The 25,243-nt window shown below is 36.9% G+C and overlaps 1 protein-coding gene across 12 annotated transcripts in view; it reads left to right on the plus strand.

Moving 5' to 3' along the window:
* Positions 1-25,243, plus strand: part of ERC1 (ELKS/RAB6-interacting/CAST family member 1) — a 305,364-nt gene that overhangs the window by 69,260 nt on the left and 210,861 nt on the right. For 8 of the 12 annotated variants that reach the window (XM_069807691.1, XM_069807694.1, XM_069807683.1 and 5 more), the window contains exons 4-7: positions 11,960-12,034; positions 14,123-14,278; positions 16,056-16,139; positions 18,787-18,954. In XM_069807691.1, the coding sequence (XP_069663792.1) occupies positions 11,960-12,034; positions 14,123-14,278; positions 16,056-16,139; positions 18,787-18,954 (483 nt within the window). The remainder of the gene's footprint in view (positions 1-11,959; positions 12,035-14,122; positions 14,279-16,055; positions 16,140-18,786; positions 18,955-25,243) is intronic. The other 4 variants (XM_069807693.1, XM_069807695.1, XM_069807688.1 and 1 more) reach the window with 1 other exon arrangement.

Below are 25,243 nucleotides of genomic sequence, written 5' to 3' on the forward strand. Positions count from 1 at the left end.
GCTTTCGGGGTTTTGTGCTTTAGGCCCCACTTTCCCCGTAGTCTCCATATGAAGCTCTGGAGGTGAGTTGTCACACAGGCTGTAAAATTCATTCTTCCGTTCTATTTTACTTTGAAAGAAAGTAGCTACCTGTATTTAGGAGAGCGCTGAGAGAAATCTTTGCAGGAGTAATGGATGATTGCTCTACAGTTTCCATGGAAACAGTCGTCTTGCTGTGAAGGGTATTTGATAAAACTATTAGCTGCCCTGGATGCACAGCCAAAAAAAAGATTACTTAAAGGGACACTGCTGCAAAGATAGTAACCCCTTCCCCCCATCCCTCTGAAAACAGAAAAGAAAAACTGTTGTTACATCTGTATTACACCTTTAGAGGAGTACAATGACAGGCATTCTTCACTATTTATCATCCTAAACTAATGATAATAAAATACGGGCTTCATATAAGTATCTTAGAAAAATAAAGGAAAATGAGTTGTTGTGTAGCCAGTGTCATTAAATTTCTTGATATTGTTAAATGCATTTTGCTCTTGTCAACCAGCCTCCTAAAGTATTCTAATATTAACTTCTTAAAGGCTAGTAATTCAGCATGTGTTGTGTACATATACAGGTGTGTATGTATATGCATGTATTCACTAATGATAAGATTTTCTGTAAAGGTTATTTTACACGTACCTGTAGATTGAATGCATTAATTGATAGCTATACATGTGTGTGTAATATGTGTGTGTGAATCTAATGACCTGTTTTGGGCCTTGTATGTCTACTTTGTGGTTCAGCATTTTTTTGAAAGCCTAATGCATACACAAGATTTAAGCCCCCTCTCTAAGAAGCCAGGGAAGCAAGGTCTGGCACAGAGGTTTTTGAGATGAGTGTTTGCAGCAAATAAATACTTCTTAATACCTCTTATTCATATGTTTTCCATGGCCTGACCCATTGTACTTGTGCTCTTTCAAGCATTTATATAAGAAAGCTAGAGCCCATTGCATTTCTGAGCCAGATTTAGGCCAGATTTATTTTTTTAGAGCAGTAATCTCTTGAGTATCTGGAGTGAAGATAATATGATTCCAGAGTTTCTACACTACAGTTTTTCCTTTATTTAGCAACCAATGATAATTCTGTTCCAATTCTTGTATCTATTTCAGGAAGAGCCCCAAATGGCTTCCATTTGTTTCTGCTTTAAGTCCAGCAACACAAATGAAAAGCTGGCAGGAGCTGTGTAATTTTTTAGGAATGCAGTTACGTTTTGTTTCTGCTACTAATGAGTAGATGTTGAGAGATAAGAATTCTTGCTTCATTCACACATATCTGGAAATCATCAATCATTTAAATCCTAGCCTTTATGGTAAAAGGTTTCTTGGGGAAGGTTGAGATGACTTACTGTGCAAATGCTGTTTATCTAACTCTTAAAACTAATTACTCCTGCTGCATACCCAGCTCTAATACATTGAGAAGGGTAAGCTGGGTATACTGTAATTTGTAGCTCAAGCTATTGATACGGTGTTGGATCCAGCCTTGAAGCTGAGCACCCTAGTAGCCTTGGAAACATGGTGCCATGTGCAGAGATGCCAAATCATCTCCTTATGGAACTGGGTCACATTAGAAAGGGTTTTGTTAGTGTGTTGTCCTTGAGCTCTGAGCTAGACTGAGCTAACTGAACTCAGGCTTGTCTGCATGAAACTCAGGTCTCATGCTTGGGGCTCCAGAAAGGTGGAGAAAATCAGGGGATGTTGCTGAACTGTAGCTGACTGCATCTGACTTCCTGAGCACCAAGTTGCTCTGCTCTGCAGGATCTGGTTCAGAGTTGCTATCACTGTTCCACACTTGGAAGCTGGCTCTGTGCAGAACCTCTTAGGTTTATCTGCATCACCCTCCTCAGCTAATCTTCTATTATGTGTTTATCTATATTTCCATTGTCTTAGGTTATTTTAGCCCGTTGCTACCCCAGATACTAACTATGGAATTTTTGAGCTGCCTTGAAGAAATCAATCTACTTGCTTGATGATTCTATGTCTAGCATTCCCAGTATCTGGAAAGGCATGCTAAACTCTTCTTTAAATACTGCTGTTAAGGGAAGCATTAGTAACTCAAAGGGATTTGCATGTGCATAGAAGGTTAGCGTTTATACTTCATGTTCTAACACATTCGAAAAGCTGAGAAAAACTTTTAATAGCAGTGTTGACCATCCACTCAGAACTAAAGCAAGTTCTTAGATGTCAGAATCCACTAGTACTGTTTCTGATTTTACAAGTGTGTTAGACTCCTGGTAAGAATCTCTGCTGGGAATAACAATAAAGATCTGCATCTTGAAGCAAAAAGGTTTCCCTCCATTTTTCAACTTTGAAGCTTACATGTAATTCGAAGCATGATGTTGAGACTCAAGGTCATCAGATGGTTTTTCAGACAGGCAGTGCAGGTGCAGCGGCCAGCAGTCTGACCTTGAAAATTAAATGTGAATTCTTTGATTTCTTCAGCTATGGCAGTTACTGCGATTGTACTAAAGATTGCACTAATTTCCTAGGGAAAAGAAATTCTTAGAAAGTCTGGACTTGCGGTTCTGATAAGATCATAATGAAGGAATAGCTGTACTGCTTCAGGTCATTCACATAATGGCCATATGCAGACACCCAGGAAAGGGTAAGAACAAAGCAAACATGATACTTCTCTGTAATGCTGTGCAGCATCTTCCCAACTATTTACAGATGAGGGTTTTCTTGAACTTTTTGTGACTTGTCAGTTTAGTATCCTCCATGGATCTGCCATCTGAGTACATGGTCAGTGTCTTCTTGAGCCTGTGTAAACTTTTGCAGCCGTAGCATCATTTGGTAAGTGCTACAGGCCTACTCTCTGTTGCAGGAAGAACCTGCCTCATTTCTTCTGGGTTTGAACCTGTCTCCCAGTAGCTTCATTGACAGCCTCTTGCTCTTGCACTGGAAGACAGAGTGAATGGGTGATCGCTACCAAAACTGTGTGCCACTCACAATTTTAGATCTGTCATATCCCTTCCAAGTTCTGTCTTTTTCCAGGCTGGAAAGGCCAATGCTACTTAATTGTACTTCATACAGAAGATACTGTATATCTTTGATCATCTCCCTGAGCACTGTCTCAGTCTCCCATATCCAGGTTATTAAATGGATTCTTCTGCAGATAGTGAGAGGTATCTCTGTAAGCAATTTGATTCTCTTGGGCTTTTCCCAAATGTTATGAATTCTGGGGAACTCAAGCAATCTTTCCATAGAAGTTCATAGGAAAGATCCTGTATCCAGCATAGGATGTATTTGGCAACTCACTGATGCAGAGGACAGTCTCTGATTAACACAAAATAAATGAAAAATTAAATGTCTCATTGAACATCTGAACGCAGACATGGATCTGGATGCTCTGACTTCTGCAGATGACTGTGGCTGTGTCACATTCCTCTACCCTAGAAAACAAACCTAAGCTTCATAGCTTATAAAAAGATGGCTGCTATTTTGAATACCCCTTCTTAAGTCTTAGTGAAAATTATTCATATTATTGTTGGTATTCTAGACTTAACTTTCAGAAACAAGATTATTATCATACCAGCAAGAAATACTTGATGAAATCCAGCAGCTGGACTACAGCTTCCAGAATAGCTCCCAAGTTACGTTAACTGCCACCTCTTTGTTCCAGACTCACCTGTTGTAGAATTATCAGTGATGGCAGTGACAGTAGCTCTAAAGATAACGAAGCTTGCTGTGCTCTTTTTGACAACCTCCTTGCTTTTGCTACCCCCCCGCCCCAAATGCTGGATGCACTGAATAGAAACATGTTTTTTCTCAGCTACACAGGGTAATAGATACACCAAATATCGATGCAACTTGTGGCAGAATATGATGTGATTGTATCTACATTTGGTGTTCTAGACACTTGGAGTACTTTGGGCAAACTATGATTTGTAAGGACAGTCCAACGTCATTACACCAACTTGGTTAAACCTTTCTCTTCTGAATTGTTTATTGCTCTCTGTCTTTAGGAATGTATATCTGAAGAAAGAACTGAAATCATATACTTCTGGTGTCACAGTCAGTAAAGAGGTAACTTCTTGAGAGTTTTTAGAGAAAAAGGTTTAGGCCAAATTTCTCATCTGCCTAGAAGAAAGGATAAAACCAAAACTATCCATATTAGTTCTACCCAGGGGGGAACAAAAAGAAACTGCTCATTGTGTATTATTGTCAGATATTTGCCAAATAACTTTAGCAGTGTTGTCCCATTTTCTTACTCCTTCACAAGGGATATCAGCACAGACTTTACAACAGTAGTTAATCTGATGACCTGTTTGTCTCTGGGTTGCTATCTGCAAGCCAAATACGTCTTTGTTCACAGCGGTGCTATGGCATTTATTAATTGGAGTCTCCAGGATATACTGACATATCACTGCATTTCTCCTGCTCAGGTAGGGATATCCTTTGATGTCTCAAATCATAACTAAGGAGGATGTATGAGGAGAAATTCCCAAATGTATTCTATTCTTTTCATTGGCCAGTGTGCTTATTGGTATCTACCCAATATACCTGTGAAGCCATCAATCCCATCATGCCTTGTATAACATATATTCAGAGTCCTGATAATATACATCGCCCTAACCATTGACTTTTCCTGAATAGGTGCAGTAGAAGGCATGCACAGTGCTAGTTCTTCCTTCATAACAGTTTTACCACATATTTATAATGAAGGATATATAAGTCCTGCAAGTGACTTGTGATGGGCTGTATGTGGCTGTTGTCAGTACTTTCAGCAAGAGGCCAAAACCAAGTCTCCCTTTAAGTCAAACTGTGATGGTGTAGCCATAGCATTCTCCTGGGAAAAGAGAGTGGTTGGCTCGAACTTTAAGGCTAAGCAGGTACTGAATGTGGAGTGAGGTGTTCATTGAAATATCAGTGTAATAGAATGGCAACATAGTTCATCATAAAGAATGAAACAGTCATTTGATTTGATAGACAAAAATTAGACGGTTATTCCCTGAACTGTGAATCCAGGTCTGGGACAGATGGCTGACTACAGCCCTTTACTTGGAAACAGAAAGGTGCCTCTTTATGTAGAAGGTTTCTTCAGGAGTCAGTTCTAGGTTCAAGGTTTGCATGTTACTGTGGTGTGCAACAAGGAAAACAACAGTAGCTTTGCACTTTGTGACACAAAAAACTGTGTTTGGTAGTAAATTACAGTTTTGATTTTTTTATTTTTTTTTTTTTAATAATTGGGCCCATTCAAACAAGGTGGATTTTTAATACAACTGAGTGCAAAACTGAATTAAGGAGTTAGGGATATAGTGCTTAACAAATAAAGGGTAGGTTTGTATGTAAAGCAGTCACTGAAATGAGTCATTCATAAGGGCACTCATTTACAATGAACTTAAGGAAAGAGGCTATGGCAGAAAAAGCTATTATTTCTTTTCATTTTCAGTGTTTGTTGGAATGGCAACTGCACAAAGTCCTGTTTGTGAACTGTACTACAGTTATCTAGTATGGCCTTATTACAAGAACTGATCCCTGTTTGTAGCTATTTTGAACTGAACAGTGCTCACTTTATTCTAGGAAGTAACACCAATTTTCTGCGAGCACTCTATTACGTCTCCACTTAGGGTAGATGTCTGTCAGAGCAGCGAGCAGGCACACTAGGCTATAACATAAGTATACTTGACTTAGCTTTAGATTATCAAACTTGATAATGTGACGTTTAAAGAGCAGCAGCAAGGAGCTTAGTGAGAAAGGATGGATGTGCTATGTAGGCATACCATTGGAGCACTGCTGAACAATGCCCAGTGAAGAGAAAGGTTGTTTGCCTTATCTAAGCAGACTTTAATTAACTGTGACAAGTTTTGCAAAGAACTTCTTTTTCCATGTGTGTGTTAAAATTCTTACCCTTTTCTGCTCCAGGCATAGAGAAGGATTTAGAAATTTTAATTGGAGCAATTAGAGTTATCTCAAAGAACACTTTTGTCCAATTCTAAGATTTTGCAACATAAATAAGACACACTTTTAGAGCGAATTTTTTTTTGCTGAAGTAGATGGATTGATTCAGTAACTGGAACTCTTACTACCATCATACTAGGGGACATCTTTCTGATGAATTAAAAAAAATTAAGTTTTTGCTTTTTCTGCTGCTGCTTCATTCTTTTGACCTTTCAGAAGAGGATAGCAGGGAGAAGTGATTTAAATCAAGATAATTTAAATAGTTGTGTCTTTATTAGAAACACTCGATCTGTCTAGAAGTACTTTTAAAACACGTAGAGCTTTCGTAGAACAAAATTTGAGAAATTGGGCTATTGCAACTTGAGAGCATGCATAATTTATTCTTTATACATTTTGCATTTTTTTAATGCCATTGCCCTTTGGAATGTCTTATGTGTCACTTTTTAAAAGAATGACAGTAAGGCCTGAATTACATGTTGGAGAACGAAACCAAATATTTTTTAGTTAACTAAAACTATCCAGTCCACTGAATGATGCAAAGATCCTGCACAGAACATCATATTTGATCATGTAAAGACATGGGTAGGCCAGTTAAGATAAAAAAAGTCAGAATTACAGCTGTGTTTTTAATTGCACATGATATTTTTTTGTCAATTTTTTAAAAAAGAAATTAATGTATGAAAGAGCATATTTTCCTTATTCTCTATGTGATACGTGCTGTCTGATTATGTAGGTTCTGCAGGAAATGGAAGGCATGTCCTTTTTTGCTTTGGAAAGTGCTTATCTTGTGGTGCTACTGAAAGAGAAGTTGCTGTATTTTTAAGCATACAGCCTACTCCACTATAAAAATGTCATTGCTTAAAAGTGCACCTTCCCATTTTTTCCAAATACCATGCAAAATCAGAGGCAGGAGTAACAAAGGGAATAACAATGAATGGTATGGCCAGGTTATGAAGGAAGAAAAGGATCTGATTACATTCCTTCCTCCACTATTATGCACATGTGTGTAATTTATTAATATTTTAAAGACATAGTGCTGATACTGCTCAGTATTGAGGACTCCTTCAATTCTAAACTATATTCTATAATTTTCAATTATTTTGGCATTTCTTGGTCAAGGAAAAAAACCACAGAATTTGTCATTCTTTATGGTGTATTAAAATCACTTGATCACAGCTATTCTTTACATATTCAATGTTCTTAGTATGTCTGATGAGCTGTTCTATGTAATTATGCATTATGCTGACCAGAAAAATTACAGTGTTGTTTCTCATAGGGGTACTGTGCTACCTTGCAGACCTACTTGGCAGATGTAAGGTAATATGATGCACACTTTTAGTTTCTATCTTTTGAAGTAGATTTTTTTTTTTAAGGAAAATAGCTATTCTTAATTAAAAATTGGTAGTGATGAAATACCACCCCCAACTCTGGTTAAGGTGGCTACACTGTCTAAAACTTCTGACTATTTTTAACCTTGAGTTTCCAGTTACTGAATCAATGCTTTTTGGACAGAACAACCCCTTTTTTAATTTTTGTTGCCTGTGAAGGTACTTTAAAGTTGTGATCAATTTGCACAATAATTTTTGTTTTGATATTTTTTCTAAAGAAAAATTATGCTCCTGCAGTCGTTGTTTTGAACTCCCTTCAATATAGGAATATTATTTTTAAATTGTAGACACACAAAGTGGACACGGTATACCTGTAGTGGTAGCACTATTGCCAAACGGGTGATAAGGTGTCCCTCCACTTAAAGCTTTTCTTGTTTATGTGAAAGAATTGTAGAAACTCTACTAGCTTGTGATAATGGGGTATTAAACATGAAACTTTGAACAGAAATTGCATAATAGAGCATTCTTCAATATTCTTGGCAATGTTGTGCTGATACATGGTGGCTAGAAGTTCCCACTGGCTAAACTGAAATACGGTGTGTATTTTTAATAGTAATAATAATTAACAGTGAAAAGCATTGCTTGTTGCACAAAACTTGGGAACAAGTAGCTTCTTCTCCCTTTCTGTTATATTTTTTTAAAAGAAAGGAATCATTGAACATATAAAACATTAAAAACACAGAACATATATATAAGAGCCATCCCTTGTTATAATAATTTAAGTTGCATTCAAAGGTAAGAAGGTGTTGAAGTTTACTAGTCTGTTATGGAACAGTATCAGTTACATGTGAAAGTCCTTTCTGTATAAAAGTAGAACAAAGGAATAAGGCTTTATTACTTTATCAGAATGGATAACTTGCTAGGAATGAAGGATTAGTTTTGTGTTTTTCTGATCCTGATATCTGTGTGTGGCCCTATGCTTTTAATTATTGTGCAAAGTCTTGTTTTGAAGATGAAAATGTTTTCATTCATCTGTGGTGGTGTGTGTCCACAACAGATTCTGAATACATCAGAGATGGTATATTAATATTTCTCTATTCTGCCACTGAAACATAAGTATGTAACCTGTATTTCACAATTAAGGATACCTGTGCACAAACTTCCTTCGGCAGCCACACTTAAACCTGTTCTAGGGAGGTTCGGCCTGCCTGTGGCCCCGTTCTCAGGCTCTTTAGAATTGTAGGCGTGTTGCCAAAATTAAGTCTTTACTATGTAATCGAGAGGTGCGAGGTGTTGTTTTTCAGCAGGTCATGTCATCCAAATCACAGTGGAATTACTCAAGATGATAGAAGTAGGACATTTCTTTTGCTGAAGTACAAAAGCATCACTTCAGAAAGTGTGATGCAACGAGTGTTCTCAAATACCACCTCACTTTATGTGCCACACATGAGTTTACAAAAGCACAGTGTGTGTCTTACCCTCTTGCTTCCTCTCAGCCTGGGAATCTCAGGAAAAGACTTGAGAATTCTCAGAAGGGGCTGGAGGATGTGAGGCATGTATAAGCCTCTTGAGAGGGATAGTCAGAAGTCACATTTCTTTCTTATTCAGATGTTTGTGTACTTGCACAATGGATCACTCCAAGCAGTGCTGTTCACTTCAGCCAAATAGATACAGGCCTGCTCTTCCAGAGCAATAAAGGATCTGGATGCCTCTCCAGAAATACACTGTTTGGTGAATGCATGAATGCAGTCCCTAGCGTCCACTCTGCAAACTTCAGTCACGGAGATTTTTCAGGAGGAAGCCATTCTTGTCACTTGAGTTGTACAAAAGCATCCTTTGAAAATTTCTGAAGGCTTCAGTCTGGCTACAGTCATACCTGCTAAGATATTGAAAAGGTGTCTGTAATAACATTGTGCCAGTGACAAGACAGAAACTCGCACTATCCAGAGCTCATGAGAAGGACTGACAGCTACAATATCTTGGAATTATGGTGCAATTCTTGACTCAAACACATTAGAGCTGTCTGAGGTGGAAACAGGGAAAATATACTACAGCTACCTTAAGGAAGGCAGCCGAGATTATTCCCTATGGAGGAAGACCAAGGACACTGAAGAACAGGGTTTTTTCATGACAGGTCCTGGTACCTGGACAGGTACTGAGAAACAGGTGGAGGGTGTTGGATCTGCTCCCCATGATATTTCTAAATACTTAGGCTGGTCTTGACTGTTAGAAGCTCATCATAACTTATTCTTATTAAAGCAATATGTAGTGCTATGAGTTTTGTCTCTGATTCTTGATTGGGGGTAGTAAGATAAGCTCTGAGTTTCTTATGGGCAGAGTATGTGGCAGACTGTCCTATGCTTAGTTGAAATGACATTTTTAAAGCAAATTCAGTTTCATGATGAGCTTCTCTTCTAAGCAGGTATAGCAGCATAACCTAATGAATCTCTAAAATATTACCTCTGAAGAGGTGGCAACTTGAATAGTAAGTGGTGGAGACCGACTAGAAAAGTAGTTTCATTGATGTGTCTCAAGAAAAATGCCGAGGATGGAGTAGGTAATAAAAGTGACATGACGATGTTGGTCCAGCTTGTACTGATGACACCCTGTATCCTGACAGCTTCTTTTTTCTTCTTTTGAGTGTGGGCACAGGAAACAGTAGAAAAAGATTCAGTTCGTTGGGCTGACTGCTCTTTGCTTCAAAAAAGCTTACAGCTCTACTAAGGAGATGATCCCAGAGATAATGCCTGCAGTCTTCAGATCACCCTATGATCAACCCCCCCGAAAAAGCATCTCAGTGTAGTATGTTCCCCTCCTTAGATTTAACATCAGCATATTAAAGATAAAGTGGCTGCCTCACTTGATTTAAAACCTGTTGAATAGGTAGAAGCTGTATCTGTTTAACTGTAGACAAAAAGAAGCATGCTCCTAACCCTGTAGGCAGATGGAAAAGTGGAAGAGTGCTAGAGACGAACAGTGTGGAGGGCTGGTGATGAGAAATTACTGATTATGCTGTGCTTCGGACATCAGTTGAGAGAAATAGCAGAGAGGAATGCATACTACCCTTTCTTTGGGCATGTACGTTACAGGCTGATAGAGGACATCTTGGGCCAGAAGAAAAGTCTGGCTAGACTGTTTAGATTTGAGTAAATCCATTATGTGAATGCAGGTACAGCTAAGTAGAAGAGTAATAATGGTATTGGTCCACTTTGGTGTCAGTTGATACATGACCAGAGGCTCTCAAGTTGTCTATTGACTATGGGAGAAACAAATATATGTAGAGGAGTTTTCTGGTTTATTTTTTTCAAGAGGTTTGTTTTTTGGTTTTGTTTTGGTTTGTTTTGTTTTTCCAGAAAATACCCCACTACACTGTGAACATACTTGTAAAAAGAGCTTCTAAGGAAATACACAAGTACAGTATTTAAAGACAGACAAACCTTCTACTGGATTTTCTTATTATTACCATTCACAGACATCAATTTATGCAAATGGCCTTGTGCCAAATTTACGCAAAATTCTTCTTGTGGCCCTTGTCATATCACTGCACGTTTCTATCTTGCTTACTTCACAGCTATGTAAAGACACTTAACAATCTTACAAGTCTCATTCAAATTATTAATCTTATGGAGCCAGTTGCATGTATGACTACCATACAAAATGTTGTCTCTTCACCATGTCCATAGAAAATACAAGTTTGTGGATGGCTTTTGGGGTTTGTCTTTTAGGTGTTTGAGGGGAGTGGGTGGCTAAGCTGTGTGTGTGTGCACATATACAATTTGTTGTTAGATTAACTGATACCACAGTTCATACTCTATGGACACCAAAGTATTTTTATGTCATATAATATTAACATTCTAACAGTATTCACATTTCTACATTTAACATTAGTGTGTGGTATAAGGACAATACTATTCTAACACAAATAATGAAAAAGTGGAATAGATACTGTATTGTTTCTCCTGTATTCCCACTTGTTGGTTTCAAACCAACAATGTTATATGGTAGAACAAGTTGTTTCAGCTTTCTATCATTTTATTGCTTAGCAAGCAGTTTGAAGCATGCTCGTTCTGTGAATTCTTGTCAACAGAAATACCACGTGGACTTTTGTGTCCTCCTGTCTGTGTACTCTGAGCTTCTAGAGCAATGTGCTATCCAGTCATATACTTCCAGCTACGTTCAAGGCCCAGTGGAGAAAGATTTTCGTGATGCATAATTAAATGTTGCTACTCTGGGGTAAATAAGTTGGAAGAAGAGAGTTATCAACGCAGCTGCACCCTACAGCTTGTTGAAACAGAAACCACAGCATTATTGTTTTCAGTAAGCATCTAGTCAAATAAATTATGTGGATGTCTTCCATGAGAAACTAGTAATAGTTTAGATTAGTTTAGCAGGCAGGTGATAGGGGGGTTTACTAGACTCAGCAGTCAATTCAACAGTTGATTTTGAGTAAGTAGGTAGTCAAAGATGCAGTTGCTGTTGTACCTTTTTAGCTGAGGCTGTGATTCTGTTGAATGAACTTTCACCTACCCTTTCTTTGATATGAGAAATGATAAAACAAAATGTATGAACTGGTAACATCAGAAAGGAGCACTGAATTATGCTATGTATTAGAAAGAGAAGCTTACAGTAATTTTGTTTGTATTTGGTAAGTGGGACAAAATGCTATTAGGATAACTCTTGTTTTCTTTTCTGCTGGTACAGGAGATCCATCGTCGATTTGAAAATGCTCCTGACACAGCCAAGACAAAGGCTCTGCAAACCGTTATTGAGATGAAGGTAAATGATTGCATATAGGGAGCCATAGGGTTTGTTCTCTGGAACATGGGTATTCATATGAGAGGTGACTCTACCAAATACTATATACTTCTGTCAGTCTTCTAATTTAAAATAACTGTATTTATTTTATACTATTTTATTATCTATTATTATTTTATTTTTTATTATTGATCAGTGAATAGACAGAGCTGCTTTGTGATACAGTAGAAACCTGCTTTCTGCCTGCCTGGAGCAGCATATACGGATTTCTTTCAGTTAATCGAGAGTCCATTGTATTACAAGGATGGGAATGATGGATTAGTAGGTTTTTGTGATGATGTGGGTTATTTTCTTTTTACAGTATCAACATTTGAAATACTGCTTTGCATTCTGCATGTCAACAAAGTTAGCAATTTGCAAATTCAAAACCCACTTAAAGAACGGGTTATATAGCTAGGAAGATGTCTGTATGTCATTGTAAACCTAACTTTTCTAGATGAATTTGTGATTGAATTCTTAAACCATTAACTCAAGTATCTAATGGAACAATGGCAATTTGCCAAAAGCTCAGGAGCCACAAGTAGAATGTGTGGTTTACACAGCTCTATGCAATCATATTTCCTATTGTATTGGGCCATAAAGTACATCAGACAGGGTTTGGACAAATGCAGTTAAAAAATTGGAAACTCTCTTTGCAAACTATTGTCTTCCATTTTTGTATCCCCCTTTTCTCCCTCCTTCTTTATCTGTGCCTTTTTCTTTTATTTTCCTTCTTCTTTTCTCTTTCAATTCTTTCCATTCCATCTCAATATTTTCCATAGTAATTTCCCATCTTTCTACTCTGGAGCCTTTCATTTACTGTCTTCCTTTTATTAGTCATCTTTGTGGTCCATAGTAATGAAAACTAATTGGACATCTGGTAACAATAAGCCATCTTCACTATCAAAAGAGAAACGCCAGCATTTCTGGGAAATCATGTGAGTGCTAAAACAAAATCCTGTTGTAAATTACAACATATCACTTCACCTTACTATCTCTCTAATTTTTTGTTGCAAAAGTTCACTTTACCAACTTTAACTTAAGCATCAAAAATTAAGCAGGAGATCTGACTAGATCTTCATAATGGTCCTTTAGAAAAATCTTCTCATGAATGAAAACGTACATGTGAAAATCTTTCATGCTTTTTTTTCACCTGTGCTTTGATTATCAGACACAAAAAAATTATGACAGATTGGCCTATGAAAGAATGGAGGATAGTTTCAAATTGTACCTGTATTTCAGGAAAGACAAAATATTTTAGAGAAATGAAATAGAAAAAATACACCACTTCAAGAGATTACAATGCATAAATACATATCCATGTTCATGAGTATGTATGAAGCTATGTGTGCTATATGAATCTGTTCTTGCTGTTCCTGACACATGAAACTTCTAAAGAAACAGTAAACCAAGTATATTGAAAACCTCTGATTGTCCTGTAAAACTGTGAGGATAATGGTAGAGTGACTTTTTTATTTTTGCAGATGCATATTTTTTAAGAATGGAAATGTTTTATATGTTGTATATGTGAGGCAGAATACTTGAAGGATCCTCTACTGCTTTATCCACTCAAAACTAGATTGTCCTCTCAAAACTATTGTTGCATCTTTTCCTTGCTTATGGTACTTTTTTATGTTCTCCGTTTGTGACCCCACTTAAATTACTAGTACCAACTCCCCATTTTTTTGCCATTCTTGCAGTCACATTTTGCTATTCATTCAATTAGAATTAAATTTCTCTGTTTTATGCTGCCTTTGCATTACAAGGCAACCTTTTTTCATGTTCCTTTATTTATTCATCATATACTGTATCCCTGCACCTAGCCATATTTTCTTTCAGTACTAAACTTGCTTTCCTTGAAAGGTATAAAAAAATTGGAAAATGAGTACTTGAGCACTCAGCCAGATGCTATGTAAAGAGGTGTTAACTGATTTCTGTAGGAACTTCAGGAGTAAATTTCAAGGGCAGGTACATGTCCAACAAATTATTTCCTTTTTTTTTTTACTCCAGTGGTATGTTAACAAATAATCTAATTGTGTATCTTTATCTGTCTTTTCTAATAATTTTCAGGATTCAAAAATTTCTTCCATGGAGCGTGGCCTCCGGGATTTGGAAGAGGAGATTCAGATGTTGAAGTCAAATGGAGCTCTGAGCACAGAGGAACGTGAAGAGGAAATGAAGCAAATGGAGGTGTACCGTAGTCATTCCAAATTCATGAAAAATAAGGTATTGAGAAAACAAATTACAGTAGTAAGATAAACAGCTTAGCAAACAGATGAGAGAAATTTTCATCCTTCAGTAAGGAGTTACGGTCTGGGTTCCCATTCAAGTGCTGGCAAACAGAATTTATTTGTATTCTGCCATGAAGCCACTAAAATAACTTAAAAATATTTAAGAGAATTTTAAATTCAAATTTGAAAATATTATAATGGTGATTCAGTAAGGTCAATGGCCAAAATTCTGCTTTTACTGTCACACTTGACTTTATTTCAGAAGGATTTTGTTTTTATCCTTAGACCATTGATAATCCATTACAGTTTTAGGTTATATTTGGTCTAGACTATTTTCAAATGTAGTCTGTTGAAAAAAGAGTCTTTCTTTTTGTAACTGTTGTGCTGTAACCAGTAGCTCTTTTTATTATGTAAAGGCTGAAAAGAGCATGAACTGTCACTGTAATGGCTTTCCATTACACTCTCCTTCAAGTCAGAATGAGAGTAGATTGTACAACACTGGTGGTGCCAACATTAATTTATTCTGTTGGGAATACAGGACAAATACAGCAGTGAGATATGTTGATCCTCAGGTATAAAGATGGACAGTGACTACTGAATTGTCTATAGCCAAAAAGTCAATTAATTCCCTGTTTCTCCCAAAAAAGTGTTTCTCAGTCTTTTAGTGGGCCCTAACATTTTCTAATAAAGATTCAGGCCACCTTGTACAGTAAATTTAAGCATCTTGTGAGCAGTCCTGCTTTTATTAGTTAGCTTTTGCATACTCCCTGCAAGCGGTATACAAATCCCTGGAACAGAGGTTGAAAATTACTCTACTAGGTTGTCATGGTCTAACCTGGCAGGCAGCTAAACACCACACAGCAGCTCGCTCACTCCCCTCCAGAGTAACCTACTGCATTTGTCCTGCTTGAAATTATTTGTTGAAAAAAGAATGCTGGAGAAGGTTTCTTGGAGAGTGTTACTTGCCCTAAAGTAGAAACATGTAATAAGCATGTGTTTCTTCCACTTCCCTCATGCCAGCTCACTGGTTGACCTCAAGATAACCACATCTGTTCTTTTATACTTTTGCCCTTTATCCCACTGAGTTGCTTCTAGGAACTGAAGGATACCCCCTTCAAATTAAGAATGGAGAGACGGTTTTAGGACATCTTCCTTACATCCTTTCATCTTTCCTTCTTCCCTTGTTAACAACTCCTTGATTTCCCCTTCTCCTCTACCTCTGTGCGCCTATAGATCTGTTCAGCTACTCAGTTTCTGGATCTCTTTGTCTATTGTGTCTGCTCATTTATTTTCCTGCAGAAAATTTGCTCCTTTTTGATAACTATTCACTCATGACTCATAGCCAGCTCCAATCTCAATATCTTGCTGTCCTCCTTGTTTTGTAATTACACAATGTTTATTTTTTTTCAGTATTGTATTGTATAGTCATCTATGGCTGTATCTTGACAATTAACTTTATTTCTCTTAAACTGAAAAATGTCCGTTTTCCTGTCCTAATTTCCTCATGAATTCCAGTTTCAAAACCATTGGGTAAAGTGCCCCATACTTGACATATATGAACATAACCATAACTATACATCTTTGTTTCATAGTCAAATTCTTATCTGACATTAAACTTTTGAGAAGACTTAACGAAGAATGGAAGAGAAAATGAGTGACCAGTTTTGATCTTTCTGTTCAGTTCTTTGTCACTTTTAGTTACTTGGATTGAAACAGGCTAACTAGAAGCTGACAAATGATAAATATTTAAAAGCATAACAATGTCGTGACAGGTAGAGCAACTGAAGGAAGAGCTAAGTGCCAAAGAGGCTCAAGGGGAGGACCTGAAAAAAAGAGTGGCTGGTCTCCAGGCCGAGGTCTCTGCAGTAAGATTTATCTTTTGTGTGCAGTGGCCATTCACTGGGGCTTGCTAGCTCTCTGGCTTTTGGGATAGCTTTTCTTCTCTTACCTTCTTTATGACTTGATATAACAGTAGAACTAACAGCCTGCTCAGCCTTGTAGCTGCCTTTTTGTTCACATGGTTTTCGTGTCCATAACATCACTCTTTATCTGAACATCTGTATTTGTTTTGTTACTGTTTTTTAATGGTATGAGCTGTTTTAGCAGTAACTTATTCTTCTCTATTGAAGCAGATTTTCAAAAGTATTCAGCACCCATTTTGGGGCCAGACTTTGAAAGAGATTTTCTTTCCCTAGTAGAACAAAAATAATTTGAAAACATGTGCTGAAACCTCTTAACATTGTTTCACAAAAAATAACAAAAGCTGGATGCTGAACGCTTTTTAAAACTGATTAATTTTAGCAGCATGAATGCAGGTTATTCCTTTGCTGTGAAATTAGTGCATTTGCTGAGGGATCATAGTGTCTCACTGAGAAGAGAGATGTGAGCACTTAATGCTGTCTTAACTTCTCTTGCAACTGGGAATGGTATGCGCTGCAATCTTCCTGAAGAGCTTTAGCACATTGACAGTGTGGGCTTACAGCTCTGAAATGGGGTTCTCTAGAAAGAATGATCTTAGGGTGCTACTTGGGAATTTTAATGTAATGAAATGTGTTTGTGTTTAGATGAAAGCATTTCACCCAAACACAAGTATTTAGGATAAACATCTCTTCTGACGTGACCCCCAGAAAGAATTAATCTTTTCAATGAAAGACCAAACTGGTTTGAGAAAGTTTTACTATAAATCAGGCTACCTACTAGTTGAAAAAGTTTGAGTCATCTGAAATTTTTATGGAGGCTTTTTTGATTACATAACTAGCAGTAAACAGTTGATCTCTTCCCAGCTGTTTTGCTGTGCCTAGCAGTATTGTGCAACTGGTTGTATTGGCTGGTAGCTGACAGCAGAAATAGCGCTGCTAACATCCATACTTTTGTATCTAATTTAAATACGTGGTGAAATAATTCTGTGGACATACTTGCTTTTAGTGAAAATATGAGAGAAACAACCTAGTATTTTTTAATTAAGTGAACAATAAACTATTGAATACTTCTATAAGTTAAATTCTTCTTATACTCCTTCCCATTATTACATTTTAAAAAATTAGTTTGTGTGAGCTTTTTTTTAAGATACATGTCCTCCTTCTTCCAAACCCTTTCTTCCTTATCTCCTCATGTACGCTGTTTCACACTGGAACACTGGAGTCCTTGATGATACGCCTTTGATGCTATTTTAATACTCTTCAGTAAAGAGTTTTCTTTCTTTAAGTGCCCATTCTTGGAACAGTGTTGTCAAGATAAAACCACATTTACCCAAGCTTTTCCTCTGTTATTTCTACTAGTATGTGCATTTAGTCTAATTAAAAATAAAAATTAAAAAATTATAAATTATAGCTTATTTCAATTTAATTTTGTTCTTGACACATTCCCAAAAATGGAGGATGACCTGGACAATTTTTTTAGTTTGTGATGTCCTTCAATTTCTGTTTTGAAGCATTGGACAACATACTTCTGGGATTGAGGGATTTGGGGTTTTTAATGTCCCAAACAAAATTGTTCAAGTTAAAAAAGGGAAAACTGTTTAGAGATATGTCCACCTCTGCTATATAATATGTAAAACTAAATATTGCTATTTTATTCTGTGAGATGTATCAGAGACAAACCAGAAGGTTGGTTATAAACTTGGACATAAGTCTACATTTAGACTTCCCTGTCTTCTTCAATAAAAAAAAGTTTTTCTTCAGATTTACATCAAAATTTTCCTGGGTGGTAATTGCACTTAGAATGAGATTTCATCTCTTTTCAAAGCTTTACTTTTAACATTTCTAACTGTTTGCCTTTTTAAATGATAATCCAACCTACATTTGTTAAAATAAATTGGCATTTCCGTACTGATATAATTCACTAAATTAAATCTAGGAAATTGCTCTCAACAAAGTGCAATTCCACAAATAGTTTTCATGTTGTTTTGATGTATATTTGCATCTGCTTTAAGAAGCTTTCATAAATTAAAAGGTATTTCTTAGAAGATTGAAATGCTGGTTTTGTAAATAGTGGGAAAAGTAAAGGTGTTTTTACGTACTCTGTGAGCATGAAGCTGGATTGATAGATGGAGAGATGGACGGAAACTCGCTGGTTTGACATTTCAAAGCAAACAACATGCTTCTGAAAGAGACCAGTAGGTATATGATCTTTTCTGATATTGTAAGGTAAGGGTACTTTCTCATTACAGTTCTGCTTCATCTTCATTAAAAACTTATCCCTGCTAAGTAACTGCTTTTGGTCAGTCCTTTGAAAGATGACTAAGAATAGACTGACTCTGTTAAAAAGAACCTTTCTTGAAAAATTGATGCTATTGCTCACCCCCCCCACCTTTTTCCTTGTATCTTTTGCTCATGACACAAATTTTTGCTGGCCTTCCATTCAAGATAACTGAAGGCTTCACAATTCTGTGGGTTAAGTGTAGAGTATTGTACTGTTTGTTGGTAGTTATGTGAATTTATAGTTATTTTTGTAAGGAAGCAATAAATTATTTTTTCCTTTGCCCGTCTTTTCTTTCTTTTTCAGATTGGTCAGGTGAAACAGGAGCTGTCACGCAAAGACACTGAGTTGCTGGCCTTGCAGACTAAGCTGGAGACCCTCACAAATCAGTTCTCTGACAGCAAGCAGCATATTGAAGTTCTGAAAGAGTCTCTTACAGCTAAAGAGCAAAGAGCTGCCATCCTGCAGACAGAGGTGAAATAGGCAATTCTGTACTTACTGACTTTTCATAGAGAAAGAGATTAAAAGCGTTCTTTCTTTTCTTCTTGCTTAGGTTATACAATCCCATAGCCATTCAATATTGCTTGTTGTGAGCACATTGTGTCTTTGATTATATGTTTGATTCTCTAGGCCGGGGGCAAATGTGTGTGTATAAGCGCACGCATATTCCTGTGGATGAATACACACTTGTATGACGTTCTCCACTAACATCCAGTCACTAATACTATTTTTCCTAGGCACAGATAAATTGGTGGTTGCAATGCCTGAGCTGGGGGGATTTATTTTCAATGACCTCGGAGCTGAAAGAGACCAGGGAAAGGAAGAGCATTCCAGTAGTATACAACTCACTGAGGCTTCACTACTACTGTCAGCATGTACAGGCATTCTTGTCTGTAAGCCTGTGCTTACACCTGAAATATAGACTTTCATGGTTTATAATGCATATTCTAAGATAAAGGAAAAATACTTCCAAAACTGTGTTTTGATAATTAATGCTTAATAAATTCCCATATTATGCAAGACACAGGTGTATATCTGAACACCAAATGGATAATAAATATAGCATAAATTTATTACTTCTGGACATTCTTGCAGAACAAGCATGAAATGTGTGAAGACAGCATTTCAATCCCCTGGCTTGGAAGATTGTAGTGTTAGTAGAAGTCCAAAAGATGGCGGTCATGCATCAAAAAATATTTGTGTTATTACAGCTAAAACAGCAAAAAGTCAAAGGAGCTGTGAAATAGGCATGCAGAAAATTTGTGGGTAACACTGGTAGAAAGATTCCATATTACAAAAGTGTAAGAGAATTTACTTGAACTTTTTACTCTCGTGTAGCTTTCCCTTAGCCATGTTCAGTGAACCTATGGGTGCACATGGCCTTGTCCATATGCAGAAATCAAGTTACATAAAATAAATATCTTTTATTGTTCTAAGATGGCTTTTCTGATTATTTTCAGATTTATGTAGAAGTTGAAATTGCATTAGTTGGTATAACTGTGAAAGTGTGGTAGTTTACAATCATAAATTTCTTGTTAAATTTGTTCATTCTTTTTTGCTACTCAGAAATGTACCCTAGATTTGTACATGTTTATTTAAAAAAATATTTACATTTCAAAATATAATTGGAAGTAGATATTAGGTAAATAAACATTTTAAAATGTAAATTCCAGGCTTTGATCCATTACAGTGATTGAAAAGAATATAGATATATTAAATCACTATGCAGTATTGTGACAAACCTACAAAGCTAGAAACACATTTCTCTTCTTACTTTTGAATAATAAAAAGCAGTACTTTTCTGCCCATGAGAGATGAAGTTCTTGAAAGAATGTATTTATTAACAAGTTAAAAGACTTCAGTAGATGGTCATAATTTCAGCTGTTATGGTAGCTAAACATTCAAATAAAACATAGAGAATGTAAACAAAATACTTAAAACCAAAAAGACTTGGTTATATACCAGTGATAGATACTCTTGATAGTTATTCAGCACATTTTGATTTGATTTTAGCTGAAAGCCAAAGTAGTTTTTTAATACAGAAAATTATTCTACTCTTGAACTTGTAATATTACTAAATAATCATTGAGAATATTTGTTCTTCCCTGGGTTCTTCCAAATGCGAGGCTCATATAGCACCACAATACAAAACCACATTGGATTCTTCCTCCAAAATGTGCAAACTCTTTTTTACTATTAAAAAGTGGCTGAAAGGCAGGGGGTGCTGGGGAAGAGAGAGAGACAGAGATTTTCTACTTACTGCTTTTAGGTTATTCATGTAGTTTGCTTCCAGATATTGTAAGTGAAATGTAACAACTACGGTAACAGTGAAAGATGATTTTCTGTCTGTCTTTCAGTAAGGAGTTGCTGTGGAGCTAAAACATTAACGATACTGTTTTAGAATGCTGTTTGTATGATAGATTTAATGGATTCAATACAGTCTAGCATGTTCTCCACAGTAAGATGTAGCAATCTGGTATGGCTCTAACACAGAGAGTTGTTGACTGTCAGGTGATTCCATTATATCAGAGTAGATATTTAGAGTGATCCATTTATGTTCCTGAGAATTTTTATGTAATTCCAAGAAGAGATTTATACTTTTTGAGATAGTCACTTCTTTTTCATACTTGCTGATGTTTTTGACAGAAAGATCATAAATCATCATATACAGTTACTGTTCTTCTGTTTTCACAAGTGATCCTCTCAAGTATAAGACTGAAACACATTGATAAAATACAGCATTGAGATGTTTGTTGTTGCATCCTGTGATGTATTTGGGTTTTTTTAAGGAAAAGGTATCTTTCTATACAAGAATTTTCACTGGGAGTAGGATAGGAATGTGAGATCCCTCCTGGCCTCACTTGTTGACAGCACTGGTCAATGTTAAAACATAACTAGCTTCTCTCAAGACACCTAGAGAGTGAGGAGGAAGAGAGGTACGTTTTCTGTCATATATTGGCAGACATCTTCATAGGGGATTGGTATTTTAAAGTCATATTTAAATAAACATTTTGAGAGAAAAGAGCATACCTTCATAAGCCTCTACCTTTCAGTCTTCTGTTAAAGAGGACTGCAGGTAGGTGGGGAAAAGGCATTGGTATAGTATCTCAAAAATGGATTTGTCACCTGCCACGCTAGAACTGCAAAGAACAGTGAGCTGTTTGTGGGGTGTTTATCTTGAGGGCTATTGGGTGGAGAGGATATTATGGTTAATTTTTCAATTTCTGAAGGAACCTTTAAAAATAGCTCTAAAAATGTACAAACTCTTTGTAAACAAAACAAAAAATAAGTCAATATTTATTTTGGAATTAAGACCTCATCCATATAAAGTTTGTGTTTTGCCCAATGACCTTTTCAGCTTAGGTCAGTGCCAGAAGGTATGTGGCTTCAGTGGGAGGTTAAATTAATCATTGAGAACATTCCCCTTCATTTTTGCATACTGCCCAAGCTGGCATGGTTCTGTAATTGGTCTGTTGTTCCATATGGTAAATTCAGGTTAATATTCAGTAGAAAAATTAATCCAGTCCTCTGGAAGTATTTTTTTTGCTCTAAACGTCTCAGTAAAACATGAAATTCTCTAAGGGTCTGTCTTTATTTGGGCTTATACTGGCATTTTGAAACTATAATAAGTAGACTGTCCTGAATAAGAGATAGGGAGTGGATCATGTTTAGTGAAGAATGTGCAAACAGGAGCTGGGTGTCTCTAACAAGACTTGTTAGCACCAGCTACATGAAGACCTATGCTGACACCTGCAAACATTAAGCTCAGCTCACAGGAGTGAGTTCACCATGTTTGGGTATTTAATACCTTGTGCTAGAAATGGTGGAAGAACAGTTGAACTGATTTCTGACCTGAGCAGGCCCTGGAATCGGTACATCTGTCCTGCACTGAGTTTATAACCCCTAGCAAAAACCAAACAGGCTCTGCACAAAGCCAGGTGTGTGTGCCTCTGCCCTATGGCATAGTCATGTAATCTAAGTTGTCCAGATAACTGGGTGTTGTATGTTCATAAAGAATTCACTCTCAATTTTCTACAGACCATACTGGATATTGCTGCAATTTGTATAAGAAGGTGAAGAGTCAACTCTAGTGTAATTAATAAGATAGGTCAATGTCAAAAATAGAGAATTAAGTCTTGTGCACTACCACTGCATTCAAAATCAGTCAGTAAACATAGCTTTTAAGTCTTAATTACAGACTATGCTATCAGGAAAACAGCTTAACTCTTTTTTGTGTTATATGATATGTTTGCAAGATAGTAATAGAACATCAGAAAACTGATCCTTTTTAAAATGTACTTATTTCAGGTACTTGGAGATTTCAGATGGCAATATGTACAGTAGGATAAAAGCAACTTTCACCTCGCATACCGAATATAATTTTGCATCTTCCTCTGTGCATTTCTCAATTATCTTTGAATTCTGAGTGCTGACATAGAATTATTCAACATCTACTTCTAAAAGTAGCTGGCTTTGTTAGAAACCATAGCAAGCTCTAAACACATATTTCAGGACTGATATTCTGTCTTTTCCTTTTGCTGCCATTAATGTAGTCATACCAACAGAGAATAAAAATTTTGAATTTTGCCATTACAGAGAAATCGGGGCTTGGATATAACACAAGGGAGATTGTACCTTCTGATATAACTGAATGGAGTATGGCTTGGTTCACTGATCTAAATCAGTAGTTCAGCCATGGTTTGAACAGATGGCAGGTAGATGGGAAGAATCACTCAGTCTCAGGTTTTTTCTAGGCATCGCTGACATCTTCTTAAACTGGAGTGGGAATCACCAGTGTCATAATACACTGACTGCTACTGTACAGTGGAGATGATGGTAAAAATGAGAAGAAACGTGTGCAACCTAAGTCCTATTGACTCAAGCTCCTGAGTCAGTTCTGAAACTCGTGGACTTGTGAGCATTTTAGTGATTTCCCTAAACTAGTTAAGTTGAGAATATTCTGAAAGCTAAGATTTTAAAAAAGGCTTAAGAATAAATTTAAATTAAATATTATGTCATTTATTGTGTTTATTCTGGTAGTCATTGGAGCTACTAATGTACTAGTTTTTCTTAGAAATTTGGAATTGTACATGCTTAATGTGTGGCTATAGATATTAGGAACAGAGTTATAGAGTATTATTTACTGCTACTGGAAAATTCTGTGAAGACAGATCAATGGTTCCCAACACAGTTTTTCATACATCGTTCTTACAGTGAAGAAATTTAAGTCTTCTGTATGGTACCCCACTGAAGAGAGGTACCTGTTGTACCTGTACCTAGGAAGGCTATTGTGTTGAAGGTGGCAACAAATGTGCTTATTTTGCTAAAGCTTTGTGGGAAATTGGATGGTATGTGCAGGTCAAGTTAGCAAGCCCATTGTTATACGAAGGACTAGCATGTACTGTAAGATTTTACTTGCCATGCATAATTAAAGGCATGGCAGTCTATTACTGTGAAAGCAGTTAGGTTAACCCAGGGTTAAGACAACATCATCCAAGACACAGAAGTCAGGAGAAGGAGCGTCAGCACCTCAGTAGCTGTTTGCCTAGTCGTTTCCATGTGCAGAGAAAATCTTAAGATGACTTTGTTGAAGTTGGCATCACCTGACTCCCACAGACCTCAATTCTTGTCACTGTGGGAGGATGCCATACATAAACTGAGCTGACATGAATAAACAAGTGCAGTGTTCTGCCAGGAATACTGCTAAGGTGATGATTGTGTGTCCTGCCAGCCTTTGAAAATGCTCTTGAAAGTGTTTTCTGTGGTTTCCTAGGCAGACACCTCACACAAATAAAACCAGGAATGCAGTTTACCCCAAACCATAAGCTAATACAGAGTTCAAAGAGAATAATCAATCAGAAAATGGAAGGCATTCTGTGGATAAATTTCTGTTTGCAGATGTTCTCTTTTCACTTAATACTGTGCTGTAGGCATCTAGCCTGTCTCAAATGTTTTGCAACACAACTGTTGAGAGTATGTGGATTTTCTTGTGAGGGAGAGTTTCAGTTTCCCTTCAAGAATTAAGAAAAGTGACTCTTAGCTTTAATACTAGAGGTATCCAGAGAAGAACATACCTAATCGAGCTATAAAACTGCGTGGTTTCAAAAAGAAGACAAAGCCTTATCCACCTGCTAAACTTTCATTACAAACACTAGCAATCCTATAAATCATATTTGGGCAGTACCTGGTACTCTAATATCACTGCAGAATATACTCCGTGCCCCACTTGCTGGGTGAGAGGTCAGGAATGTGATTTTAATAACGTATGTGTAAGTGAGAAGGCTCCAGACATAGAGGTGGCAGTGGGATTGCAGTGCTGATGGGGAGAGCAGGGCAGTTCTTTTCCCCACTGACAAGTGCTTATTGCTCTGCGTAAAAGGAATCGGACAAAACAGCAAAGGATTTTATGGGTGTAACATACGGTAAATGTAGAGCCTTAGAGGCAACTTTTCCATTAGCAAATCAAAATAAAGTGGAATTAGAATAACACATTAAAACTAAATGTTGCTCAAAATACCATAAGCATGATGACTACCTAAATTCTTTCCCTAGCTGGAGTGGTCCCAGTCATCTTTTCACTTCATGTCTCTGCTAGCCTATGTTGTGCAGAAGGACCAAGAAATTCATTGATCACCCTGTTTACTCTGTGTGACTGATGTCCTGTAATGGATTCAGCTAACAGGAACCAAATCTGATACTGTCAAATAAGATTAGCAGCCAAGCTGGCAGATTTGAGCTCTCTCTGAATGCCGAGGGGATAGGG

This window comes from Haliaeetus albicilla, chromosome 19 (assembly GCF_947461875.1).
Source record: "Haliaeetus albicilla chromosome 19, bHalAlb1.1, whole genome shotgun sequence".
NCBI classification, from domain to species: Eukaryota; Metazoa; Chordata; class Aves; order Accipitriformes; family Accipitridae; genus Haliaeetus; species Haliaeetus albicilla.